The following is a 13,696-nucleotide window of genomic DNA, read 5'->3' as shown; positions in this document are numbered from 1 at the left end:
ATCAGCTCTTTGCATCAGGTGGCCAAAGTATTGGTGTTTCAGCTTCAACATCAGTCCTTCCAATGAATATTCCAATGATTTCCCTTAGGATGGACTGGTTGGATCTCCTTACAGTCCAAGGGACTCTCAAGAGTCTTCCCTAACACCACAGTTCAAAAGCATCAATTCTTTGGTGCTCAGCTTTCTTTGTAGTCCAACTCTCACATCCATACATGACTACTAGAAAAACCACAGCCTTGACTAGATGGACCTTTGTTGACAAAGTAATGTCTCTGCTTTTTAATATGCTGTCTAGGTTGGTCATAACTTCCCTTCCAAGGAATAAGCATCTTTTAATTTCATGGCTGCAGTCACCATCTGCAGTGATTTTGGAGCCCCCAAAAATAAAGTCAGCCACTGTTTCCCCATCTATTTGCCATGAAGCGATGGGACCAGATACCATGATCTCCGTTTTCTGAGTGCTGAATTTTAAGCCAACTTTTTCACTCTCCTCTTTCACTTTCATCAAGAGGCTCTTTAGTTCTTCTTCACTTTCTGCCATAAGGGTGGTGTCATCTGCATATCTGAGGTTATTGATATTTCTTCTGGCAATCTTGATTCCAGTTTGTACTTCATCCAGTCCAGCATGTCTCATGATATACTCTGCATATAAGATAAATAAGCAGGGTGACAATATACAGCCTTGACGTACTCCTTTTCCGATTTGGAACGAGTCTGTTTTCCATGTCCAGTTCTAACTGTTGCTTCCTGACCTGCATATAGATTATTCAGGAGACAGGTCAGGTGGTCTGGTATTCCCATCTCTTTCAGAATTTTCCACAGTTTGTTGTGATCCACACAAAGGCTTTGGCATAGTCAATAAAGCAGAAATAGATGTTTTTCTGGAACTCTCTTGCTTTTTCCATGATCCAGCAGATGTTGGCAATTTGATCTCTGGTTCCTCTGCCTTTTCTAAAACCAGCTTGAACATCTGGAAGTTCCCGGTTTATATACTGTTGAAGTCTGGCTTGGAGAATTTTGAGCATTCCTTTGCTAGCGTGTGAGATGAGTGCAATCGCGTGGTAGTTTAAACATTCTTTGGCATTGCCTTTCTTTGGGATTGGAACGAAAATTGACCTTTTCCAGTCCTGTGGCCACTGCTGAGTTTTCCAAATTTGCTGGCATATTGAGTGCAGCACTTTCACAGCATCATCTTCTAGGATTTGAAATAGCTCAGCTGGAATTCCATCACCTCCACTAGCTTTGTTCGTAGTGATGCTTCCTAAGGCCCACTTGACTTCACATTCCAGAATGTCTGGCTCTAGGTGAGTGATCACACCATCGTGATTATCTGGGTCGTGAAGATCTTTTTTGTATAGTTTTTCTGTGTATTCTTGCGAACTCTTCTTAATATCTTCTGCTTCTGTTAGGTCCATACAATTTCTGTCCTTTACCCATCTTGGCATGTAATGTTCCCTTGGTAACTCTAATTTTCTTGAAGAGATCTCTAGTCTTTCCCATTCTGTTGTTTTCCTCTATTTCTTTGCACTGATCACTGAGGAAGGCTTTCTTATCTCTCCTTTCTATTGTTTCAAACTCTCCATACAAATGGATATATCTTTCCTTTTCTCCTTTGCCTTTTGCTTCTCTTTTCATAGCTATTTGTAAGGCCTCCTCAGACAACCATTTTGCCTTTTTACATTTATTTTTCTTGGGGATGGTCTTGATCACTGCCTCCTGTACAATGTCAGGAACCTCTGTCCATAGTTCTTCAGGCACTCTGTCTATCAGATCTAATCCCTTGAATCTATTTGTCACTTCTACTGTATAATCATAAGGGATCTATCACTAAATACCAATTAAGTGGAAAAGCTTCCCCACTTCAAAAGTGCTTAAATGGTGGACGAATTAACTAATGCATTGTTAAAGACTAGTCACTGCACACTATCTATGACAGCAAAGACAGAAAACATTTTAAAGTCCCATGGCAGACACATTAAGTAACCTACAGGACACCTATGGCATGAAGTATGTAAGCAGTCATTAAAAGTCAGAAAGAGAAAATCAAGTGTCATGTATTAACGCATATATATGGAATCTAGATGTCTCTAGGAAGCAGAGACATTAGTTTGCCAACAAAGGTACATCTAGTCAAACCTATGGTTTTTCCAGTAGTCCTGGATAGTGTGAGTTGGACTATAAAGAAAGATGAGCACCAAAGAATTGATGCTTTTGAACTGTGGTGTTGGAGAAGACTCTTGAGAGTCCCCTGGACTGCAAGGAGATCCAACCAGTCCATCTGAAAGGAGATCAGTCCTGAATACTCATTGGAAGCACTGATGCTGAAGCTGAGTTTGGCCACCTGATGCAAAGAACTGACTCATTTGAAAGACCCTGATGTTGGGAAAGACTGAAGGCAGGAGAAGGGGATGACAGAGGATGAGATGGTTGGATGGCATCACCGACTCGATGGACATGAGTTTGAGCAAACTTCGGGAGTTGGTGAAGGACAAGGAGACCTGCAGTCCATGAGGCTGCAAAGTGTCAGACACGACTGAATGACTGAACTGAACTGAGAAAGCTGCTCCTGATGAACCTATTTGCAGGGCAGCAGTGGAGATGCAGACACAGGGAGCAGACTTGTGCACACAGTGGGGGAAGTAGAGGGGGGACGAGCTGAGAGAGCAGCACTGAAAAGTGTGTTATCACCACGTGCAAAATACACAGCCAGTGGGAATTTGCCGTGTGACTCAGAGAACCCAAAACTGGCGCTCTGTGCCAACCTAGAGGGGAGGGAGGTGGGAGGGAGGCTCACGAGGGAGGGGGCCTGTGTATACCTATGGCTGACTCATGTTGATGTATAGCAAAAACCAACACAGCGTTGCAAAGCAATTATCCTCCAATTAAAAGTATAATAAATTAAAAACATAGAAATGTCACATTAAGAAAATCTCTTTGATAACATGGGAGAATGCTCATGATTCACCATGAAAAATAAATGTAGGCTATAAAACTGCCCATATGGTAAACTGTAAATCTGGTAAAAGCGTGTATGTGTGTACACGGACAAAGCTGAAGGAAACACAAAGAAGTGTGAACACTCATTTCTGAGTCGTAAGATTGCAGGTGGTTGTATTCTCTGTATTTTCTTGCACTTTCCACATTTTATACAAAAAGAAATGCTCTTTTAAGTTAAGAACATGTGTGTGTGTGTGTGTGTGTATTGGATCTATAAAAGTTACTAATCTTTCACTGTAAACAATTGCTTTTGCTTCTACATCACATAGGATTATCATTAACCTTTGGGGGGAAGAGTATTGGTTTCCAAAATGGAAAACTTTGGTTTCAGATCTTGGCATCAGGTATAAAACTATCATGTCTGTGTCAGATCATTTCACTCAGTACTGAAATTTATGTCTCCTTTGGCTGTTTCTAACTTGACCTGGGGGAAAAGGTGTTTTCACTTCTCCAAATCCGACCTGTCAGCTTTATTAAACATGTGCCAATCCTATTAGAGCTGACTCATTGGAAAAGACTCTGATGCTGGGAAAGATTGAAGGCAAAAGGAGAAGGCGGCGGCAGAGGATGAGATGGTTGGATGGCATCACTGATTCAATGGAGATGAACTTGGGCAAACTCTGGGAGATAGTGAGGGACAGGGAGGCCTAGCGTGTACTGCAATCCAGGGGGTCGGAAAGAGTCGGACACGACCTAACGACTGAACACCACCACCACCAATCCTATTACATGCTCCAAATCCTCTAGTGGCCAGGCAGTTCCTCAGAGCTCCTGTCCCTGACAAAAAGGACCAACTGCAGCGCCGGCTCCGGCTGCAGAAATACAGGGTGTACTTGGCAGGAAGGCTCCCGGTAAGGAAACCTCTCGAGCGTTTGCCAGAAACAAAAGCGCGAACCCTGAAGTCAGCTTCGGTCTTTCCTGTGGGTTTTTTCTTTCTCTTTTGCCTTGTTTAATACATAAGTATGTATGCTTTCTCTCTCATGCTTATGCACCTGAAAGACGAGAGCACACTCTGAAACCGGGCCCAGGACTCAGCCCCAGCAGAGCTCCCGCATGCAGTGCACACCGTTAGGATACCTGGTGAACGGTGGCTGTCTGCTGCGACATGCTAAACCTGAAGAACGGCCTTCACACTGCAGCTCTTTCACAGATGCCTCACATCTTTACTTGGACACACTGAGGATTCACTTTCTTGTAGACGCAACGTGAAAAGCTGAAAAATCTTTTCTCTTTTGTGTTTTTTATTTTTGGGGATGGGAAAGGTATTCCATGGGATGGTGGTAACCTTCAACACCACAAATTCAAACTCTTTGCAGATTGCCAGTGGTTTCTCTATCTCCAGTGTGTGAGCCTGAAGTAGGCAAACAGAGGTTGGGAGCAACAGCTTGCCTGGAGCAGACGCAAAGAGGGAGGAGGAAAAAATTCACGGGAAGGGACTCTCCTGGCTGTCCAGTGGTTAAGACCCTGTGCGTCCAAAAGTAGGGGGCGCAGGTTCAATCCCTGGTCAGGGAACCGAGATCCCACAAGCTATGTGGTGTGGCCAAAAAAAACAAAATTCATGGAACACCTTGAGAATAAATTGTTCTGTATATATTGCTGGCTTAAGTAGCCACTTTATTCAATCCCTCTTACTCTCACAGCCTTTCTTTCTTCCCTTCCACCAAACGTATGTACGTAAGGGTCATAGCTGGCGATGGGATACCTCTGGGAGGCATTTGGGAGGAAGGTTGTTAAAAAAGATGCAAGATGAGGACAGATATGACATTCTTTTAATTCAATAAATAGTAATAATTTAATTTGAGATTCTATTTTTAAAGTGAGATTTTAATATCTGTTACATATAATGAGCTGGGACCAGGTTAGTTATTCAGCAATCCTAGGAATTAAGAGAGAGCTGAGAAGGAAAAAAAAATCATAGCTTGGGCTTTTAGGAAAGAAAATTGGTTCTGGAATAACTGAAATCTCTAAAGGATCTGTGCTAAAGGCTAGTTTTAAACTTCGGTGTACTTATACAAATCCAGTTTCAAATACAGGGAGAAACCTATTTCAAATCCCAAATGCAGTCCTCTTAGAGAAAAAGGCTTGGCAATCGATCTGTTTCTGGCGCTAATGCTTATAGTTTTCAGAATCTTTTTTCTTGTGGGCACGAGCCTACAGAAGGTCCTGTGCGTGGGACAAGGGTGGGCTTTGCAAGGGTACCTTTGCTTGGGGACTTCAAGAATACTGAATGAGGTGTCGGGCAGATACTGTCGTTGCTCCAGAAGATGCAAAAACAACAGAAAAGTTTAAGTGACTGCCTGACTCGACATGCAGCTAGTGTCCCCCATAAGCTTGGCTCTTGAGGTTAAACTGGCCAATGAGTTATTAAATCGTTAAGATTCCACGTATCTTTGAGCGGATCCCTTTAGGATGACTGATGGATATGATCTGTGTGCACCTGCCAAGCTAATATTCTATTAAAAAAATGTTATTTATTTAGTTTTGGCTGTGCTGGGTCTTCATTGCTGCTCAGCTTTTACCCAGTTGTGGTGAGTGGGGCCTACTCTCTAGTTCCGGTGTGCAGGCGTCTCTTGTTGGGGAGCATGGGCTCCAGGCTGCCAGGGCCTCAGCAGTTGCAGCTCCTGGGCCCTAGAGCACAGGCTCAATAGTTGTGGTGCTTAGTTGCCCTGCAGTATGTGGGATCTTCCTGGACCAAGGACTGAACCCGTGTCTCTCACATGGCAGGCGGATTCTTTACCACTGAGCCACCAGGGAAGCTCCCACCCTAACATTCTGAATACCCAGCAGTTCTATGAGGTCCGAATCTCCCTGCCATACTTTGCAACATGGCTGTTAATGTACAGAATCCTCCAGAAACAAACAGGAGCAATGCAGACCAAGATTTTGGGGCGTGTAAATCATGGCATTTTTTATAATGTTAAAAAAAAACGAGAAGTTAAAACCCTAACACATTAGGCATGCAGTTTAATTAGTTCATGTCTCCATTCTACAGCCATTAAGAACCATGCTTTTGAGGAACATTTGTTGACATGAAAAATATTCATGGTATAATGAGAAATCAGAAAGGTATAAAACAAGACACTATGAAATCATATTTATTTCTTCTTTTTCTTAATGGTTTTTCCCCTCTGGTCATATACATGCATGTGATTGAGAAGAACTAAAATAAAATACTGATAGTGACTATTTCTGAATAATGAGATCTTTTTCTCTACCTCTGTGTGTTGTCTAGTCACTCTCTCGTGTCCAGCTCTTTTTCGACTCCGTGGACTGCAGTCCACCAGGCTCCTCTGTCCATGGGATTTCCCAGACAAGAATACAGAAGTGTGTTGCCATTTCCTTCTCCAGGGGATCTTCCCAACCCACAGACTGAACCCCTGTTTCCTGCTTGGCAGGCAGATTCTTTACCACTGAGCCACCAGGGAAGCCTCACTACCTACCTTTGTATTCTTTCCTGTGATTTTCCAGTTTCATACAAAGCTCCTTTTCTAATAAAATATATTGTTTTAAGGAAGCAACTGTTAATCTCACAAGAATATCCAGCAAAGCCAGTGCCAGTCTACTATATATTATTAATAAATAATAAATGTACAAAGTTCTTGTCCTTGCATGTGAATAATGATGGTTGAAAAAAAAAAATCTATATGCCTTAGTCAATAACCTCTGGGCCAGAAGCTTTAAACCTCATGATCCACATTAAAATTCAGCATGTCAAAGCACTGCCTACTGTATTAAATACTGCTGATACTGATGCATGAAAAGGGAATTGATACCTGTTGAGAAGGTACTCTGGGCCGGGTGTTTATATATAGCGTTTTGCATAGGTCACTTCTAGACGAGGAAGGTGAAGTTCTAAGAGGTCAAATCACTGATTCTGGTCACATGGCTAGTCAGCGATCAAAGTAGATGCAAACCTTCTCAGTCTGACCACAGGGTGAAAACTTCAGATGACACACAGATATTTTTTAAAAAAAATCTTAAACTATTTTGCTAGTGCTCTGAATGTGTGGCCCAAATAATTACGTTTTGTTTCTCATCTTGCATGGCAGCCTGGAAGAGGTGCTGGGGAAGCTGCCTAAAGGAGACAGCATGACGGAAAAGAGAAAGGCAAGGGAACAATCCACCTACAGGGACATACCTGAGCAAACAGGCGATTCTTACGGCTACAGAAACCAGCCTAGCCCTCTGCCCAGTGACAGAGAAGACAAGCCGTTGCTACCAGGCTACATCAGTCTGCGAATCTCTCCCCCCTGCCTCCCCCCAGCAAGGTCCTGCTCCTCCCTCCTACTCGGCCTGCGCGAATAACATCTCTCAATGGTGGTTTTTGGTGGTTGATTACAAAGCACGTGTCATGGATTCCAGAGAGGTTTAAAAAATTTTTTTTTCATAATTGTTTTTTATTTTTTGGCCATGCCTCACGGCATGTGGGATCTTAATTCCCTGACCAGGGATCAAACACGCACCCCCTGTATTGGAAGCACAGAGTCTTAATGACTGGACTGCCAGGGAAGTACCTAGAGAGGTATTTTTAAACATTAAAACTTTCCTTTAGAGAGGACATCAGACCTTAAAGATGATCTCTTTTCACTTTTTCCATTCAATAATAAATGTCTTTAGACATTTCGTAAGAAAGAGCTTACAGAACAGACATTGTGTCAGGCCTGTCTTCCCATGCATCATCCCGTTTAATGCCATCAGCCGATGAGTTCATAATCTTAACAACATCCTACGCAGTTAGAACCTCACAATCACTTAGTGATTCCGTATCAAGTATCCCATTTGCTTCCCACAGTAAACCTTAAGGAAGGAGAGGGAGGTGCTATCACCCCATTTTACAGATCAGGAGGTTGAGGCACACTGCCACTTTGCCTGGCTTATTGGATTAGACAGCAGCTTCCTCGAAAGGCACAGAGGGGCTGACTCTGGGGAGACAGGGAGCAGTGCACGCAAAAATTCTAAAACGTAGCAGCAATGTGTCTCTGGAAGACAGGATCCTGAAAAAGGGTTTTCAGGTAGGGATGGAGTAATCAGACACTGGAGGGTGAAGACAAACGCTGCTTAGGCCTCACTGTTGCCTGTGAAGAGCTCTGGGTGAACGGCTTCCTTCCCTAACTTTCCAGGAGGTCATGCTTGATTATCCATTATGGAGAAGCCATAACAACCACATCTTAAGGTTCCCATGTGCCTTAGCTTATTGTGTCATTGTGAGTTTTTTGAGGTCGGCTTTGTAGATAATTTTGCAAATGAAGCTCAGAGGGGTTTAGGAACAGGTTAAGCTGACATAGCGAGTAAGCAGCAAAGTCGGGATTTCAAACCACATCACATCACGTCCACCTCACCTTCCTGTACACGTGTCTCATCTTGTGTGTTGCCTGCCCGCGTGTTCCTTAGCTCATCAGTCTTTTGTTGTAGGTTTTTGAGGGCAGACGGCAAGCCTTATATTTCTTTGTAACCACCCCTCCGGGACTGAGCAGAGCCCCACGCACACAGTAGGTTCTCAAAAAGCATCATATGTCAAATATCTGTTTGGGAGTAACAGAAGTTATCAAGAGGGACTCTTTGGTACTTTGAATGTCAAGCTCTCTGCTGCATATAATTAAAACAAGAGTGAACACGAGATGTGTAATTTCTCCCAGCTCCAGCTTAATCAGGCATTCATTACCATGTCTGACTCTGTGTTACGTGAAAAGAACTGCTCAGTAAGCATGTTCTGTGATGAGGCCAGTCAGATACAGACAGACATCAAAGAGATTTCAGAAAAGGCACAAACAAAATCATCAAACATGTGGAGAGACAATGATCTCCATGGTGTACTGCTTAATCTGAGACTAAAGAACTTACAAGGTAAAGAGAGTATTTGACTACTAAGGAGAAGAAGCTGGATGCCAAGTGGGATCGGGTACCATTAGCCTCTCTCAAGAGTAAGGATGTACCACGCTACTGATCTGTGTCAGAGACAGAGCGAGGTACACATTCAGGGGTTTTTCTGGGAGGAGGAGTTTGCTTTGAACCCTCTTCAGCACAGCAAGCATTTCACTGTGATGGTTATCACAATCATTTCACTACCATCTTCACAGCCAGGCAAACCTAACAAATACACATGCAATATACAACTTATCATCCTGCCGGGTCTCATTCCATTTGCCATCCCAACACCACATTAGTTTACAGCTTTCAAAACATAAAGGGCTCGAATGAATTCATTGAGATTGGAACTTTTATGACAGAGATTAGCTCAAGTACTTCTACGCTGACATTTGGTAACCTAAGCTAATAGGACTTACCCTATTTTATTGCCACACCACACACTGGTCATCTTCATAAGCTACTGAGAGGCAGGATTTCTGACTTCCTTTGTGTTAAAAAGTGCCACCTTCTCATGAGCATTTAATCAACACCAAGCAAGAAAAGCAAACGTCAGATTTGGGGTACCTACATTTGTGTCCTCGTGGCTGTGGCCATTGGTCTCGACCAACTCCTTGGTACCCTTCAACTGCAGGTTTAAAGAGAAAACAAAAACAAAACAAAAACCCAAATGAATAAGCAAGCATATCTATTAAGTGCATAACATCCTGTTGACCCTGATTTATCTGAAGCTACACTTCAGAAAACTTCCAACAAGAAAAAAAAACAGAAGGAGCACATAATTCTAACGAGTCTTACTGAAACCAGTTTGAGGCCAATATTTTATGAAACTTGATGGCTGGCAAAAAAATAAACGGGCCTTGGCCATTCTTTTTAAATAATAAGATTAGAAAGCAGTTTCATAGGCATAAAATGTATAAAATTGGTTCTTAAGAATAATAAATGATTTCATTTCCTCGTTGTATTGCTATTAATTTAAACCCTGCAGTGTTTGCAAGTTGCCGCCAGCTAAATGATGTTATACTAATGATTATTCGAGAGTGATGTATTTTCAGTTGCTTTAATGCGCCGCAGCGCTACTCTACGCGTCCTCCTAGAGAACCTATTCGAATGACTGACGTGATTTCTGGAGGCCTAGAGAAGATGCTCTGCTGCTTTTTGGAAAGGGAGAAATGGGACCTCAGCTCCTTGGTCACCAAGGCATTAGAAGAAAAGCTGAGACTTTTAACAGTGCACATCTGAAAATGCCCTTCTCCCTGTTCTCTCTCAGAAGGCTTAGGAGTAATCAGTTATCGGGAGATTTCCCGGAAACCTTTAATTGGCATTTTTATTCCAGCCTGACTTGAAGCAAACACGTGGAGACAAAGAACAAGGGCAGAGGTGAGCAGCCTTGCAGCTGTCTGCTGGCATTTCTTCCTGGCTTATTGCGCTTAGGAAGCAGCATCTTCAGCACTCTCTTTTTCTAATGCCTAAAATAAAGCACTCACGGTGCGATATAAATGCTTGAAGTTTGAAAGAAAACAAATGCACCACCAACATGTTTGACTCAGATGTTGGTTCTTTTGGGTTCTATGTACATGTCAGAAGGAAAGCTTCTTTGGTTTTTGCAAGGCGATCTCAAACTCTCAGCAAGAAAGGCACCCGCTCTCCAAGCCAAGAGCGGGGCTCTGCCAAAGCCATGGCGACATGATGGGGCTGAGGACGGGGCAGCTGACTGCGGACCCGTGGAGCCGAAGAAGGCTCACTTCCACATCATCGCACTTGAGAAAGAGACATTCCGTCCAGGGGTCCTCAGGGTAGTACCACAGATGTTTCTGCACGCAACAAGGACAAGGGAGCACGGGCAACGTGTGTCAAACGTGAGAAGCCAAGTGCACCTCGGCAGCAGGAAGCCCAGCTGGTCAGAGGGCATGAAGGGACTTCAAAACACCTGCTTTCCGATCTGAAAGTTTTCTTTCCATGGGCGACCCTCACCATCTCCCTCGCTGCTCATCCCGCCTTGCAATTCGCACTTCCGGGAGTTAAGAGCGGGGCTGGCTCAGAAGAAGGTTTTGCTGTTTTTCAGCAGAAGGAATGGACTCTATTTAAAGCCCTGTCCCACCTTCACATGTTTCCCAGCACAAACACACCCACTGCTCTCCTTCTTCTGTTTAAATAAATTCCATTGTCCTGCTTTGTGTTCCCCTCACTCTGCCGTGTGTGTGTGTGTGTGTGTGTGTGTGTGTGTACACGTGTGTGTGTATGAGATCTCACTCCCCATTTGCCTGCTCTCTGCTGTGGGATCCACACGTGTCCTCCTTGCCTGGGGTGGTGGGCTGGCCTCTCCGTCCTCACCAGCCTACCCTCTGTCCCCTCTGGAGCTGCTGCTCCCCTCGAGATGGAGAGGTTGGCGTCGTGTCCGAGGACACCTGGGCTTAAGTACAGGGTGTTGAAAAGTGAGTGTTAGTTGCTCAATCGTGTCCAGCTCTTTGTGACCTCGTGGACTGTAGCCTTCCAGGCTCCTCTGTCCATGGAATTCTCCAGGCAAGAATACTGGAGTGGGTTGCCATGACCTTCTCCAGAGGATCTTCCCAACCCAGGGACTGAACCTGGGTCTCCCGCATCGCAGGCAGATTCTTTACTATCTGAGCCACCAGGGAAGCCCATGCAGAGGTAGGTGTGCTTCTAATTGTACGTGCGTGTGTGGGTGTGTGGTGGTGGCGATACGGAATATGGCAGAAGGAATATGTCCACTGCCTGTTCTCATCTCTAAGATGACAGATGGGGGCACCAGCCGAGGGGCTCTTGGGAAAACAGCGGCCGACGGCCCCTCTTAGACTTACGTATTCTTGGGGCCTTTGCTTGAAAAAGAGCCATCCCATTAGCACAGCAGATTTTAAAATGCTTCCTCTCCAGTCATACTTCCTAGGTCTTCAATGATTTCAGTTGTTCTGAATCTCTTTCATGTTACCCATTTATCTTTTTTTTTTTTTTTTTTTAAGGAATGGAGAATGAAGTGTGATGCTTCACCAAAGCTTATGTGTGCTCACTGCTCTTTAAAAACGCGTGTCATAACAAGGATATAGCAATGGGATCTGCAAAACTTAGCGTCTATTTTTATGACTGGGGTTTGGACTTCACATCAACATAAAGGATTGGAGTCCTTTAGAGGAAGAGGAATTCACCCCTCCTCATCCCAGTAAATCAAAGAGACAGAGAGAGAAAACACAAAACAACAAAGCTCAGGGACATGTATGTTCGATCAGGTGCAAATCTGGACCAAATGTGCTCCAATTTGTTGGAAGCTTTTTCATAATGCAAAGGAAGAAAGAACAGGACAGAAGAAAGACTGCAGGTCTCTTAGACAGCACATCACTGTGAATTTAGTCATCAATATTTCCCAGTTCAATCTAACTTCTCCAAAATCATACACAGTCAGACTCAGTCTGTTACCGAATCTGTCTTAATCATATAAAGATAATGATTAGTTTAAGAAAGGATTTTCCTCCAAAGCTAAAAAAGCTTATAAACTATCCAACACCTTCAAGGTTCTCTCACAATTCACTGATACTTTTAGAGGAAAGTGACTGAAAATGTATTTTCTTGGTTTCAAACCATTAAAAAATCATTTGTACAGTGACTGAGTCACAGTGGACTAGGTCATACTTTCCCAACTTCATAGTTTTTTTTTTTTTTAATCACTTTTGAAGTGATTTATGTTGTACAAAGGACCTCCTCATATATCATGGTAAATGAAAATTTTAAAGCAATCTAAATTTGACTACCCCCAAAGGGTTGGGGCTACTACATGTGATTTTTTTTCCCCTTCCATTTGCCATTCATTACTTCATGGGCAGCCTGTGAAGGCCAGAAATAGGAAAGTATTTCAGGAACTTGCCTGGCTTCTCCTGTGTAGATAACGGGGCTTAGATTTCACTCAGCTGCCAAGCAATCCATCTTACCCTGCTGTAAGACAATACTTTCAAATCCACTTATCAATGTCAGGCCACACTTTAGTATCAGAGAAAGCCAGGATGAAATGATCAGATTTACAAACTTCGTATAAAAGGTCTGTTGCTCACCCTGGCTAGATAAGTGTCCTGATGCACAGGGGAGAGTTTTGTGGGTTTTTTTGTTTTTTTTTTTAATGTTGCTATGAATCAGTCCTTTTTATTCAGATGTCTGCAGGAGGACCATAGGCTATGCTAAACTCATTTTCCTCATGATTAGACTTAAGATGAAACTAGCTGCTTGCTCTGAAATTTATCTGCATCTCCAATGTTTTAAAATTTAATCAAAATTCATTTGTCTTCTGGAAGAAAGTTTCACAGATCGCTGGAAGGCTTGGATGGCCTAAGAGGTACCAAAGTGAGAACAGAGATGCTGGAGATAAGATCAAAAATCCCACGCAGCAAAGCTGGGAGGTTGGGATGATCCAGGCTAACCCTACTGCAGATTAACTTCATCCAGAGTTTGCACATGCGTCAAACACGGGGAAGCGTGTGTCTGTGTTTGAACTGATGCGCGGGTCGGAGCTGTGGCTTTCACTTACTTGTTCCTGGAGGACTTTGAGTAATGCTTGTGTGTGTGACTGCTCTTCCTTTGCTTGCTCCAGTTCTGACTTTTTGTTGTTCAACTCCTCCTGGATGGTCAGCAATTGCTGTGAAATTAAAGGATGGTTATGATAAGATAGAAGGCCAATTGGAATATTTTAAGAAAATCAGAACATCCATTCCAAAACACAAGAAAAAAATTTTGTACATGCCTTAAAGTGTAATCTGGACTTCAGCTGACTTTTTAAAATGTGCATTTCACGCCCTACATAGGGTAATGAGCGTGCAGTTAATGCCACAGT

At 43.3% G+C, this 13,696-nt stretch overlaps 1 protein-coding gene across 7 annotated transcripts in view; it reads right to left on the bottom strand.

The window, feature by feature from the left end:
* ENOX1 (ecto-NOX disulfide-thiol exchanger 1) overlaps positions 1-13,696 on the bottom strand; it is a 303,170-nt gene that overhangs the window by 58,206 nt on the left and 231,268 nt on the right. For 5 of the 7 annotated variants that reach the window (XM_044926837.2, XM_044926836.2, XM_044926833.2 and 2 more), the window contains exons 11-12: positions 13,394-13,501; positions 9,434-9,490 (exon numbers count right to left, since the gene is read on the bottom strand). The exons of 1 other annotated variant lie outside the window; for it this stretch is intronic. In XM_044926837.2, the coding sequence (XP_044782772.2) occupies positions 9,434-9,490; positions 13,394-13,501 (165 nt within the window). The remainder of the gene's footprint in view (positions 1-9,433; positions 9,491-13,393; positions 13,502-13,696) is intronic. One more of the 7 variants, XM_044926834.2, reaches the window with a different exon arrangement.

Source organism: Bubalus bubalis, chromosome 13 (genome assembly GCF_019923935.1).
Source record: "Bubalus bubalis isolate 160015118507 breed Murrah chromosome 13, NDDB_SH_1, whole genome shotgun sequence".
NCBI lineage: Eukaryota > Metazoa > Chordata > Mammalia > Artiodactyla > Bovidae > Bubalus > Bubalus bubalis.
This window is presented reverse-complemented; position numbering and strand designations above follow the sequence as displayed.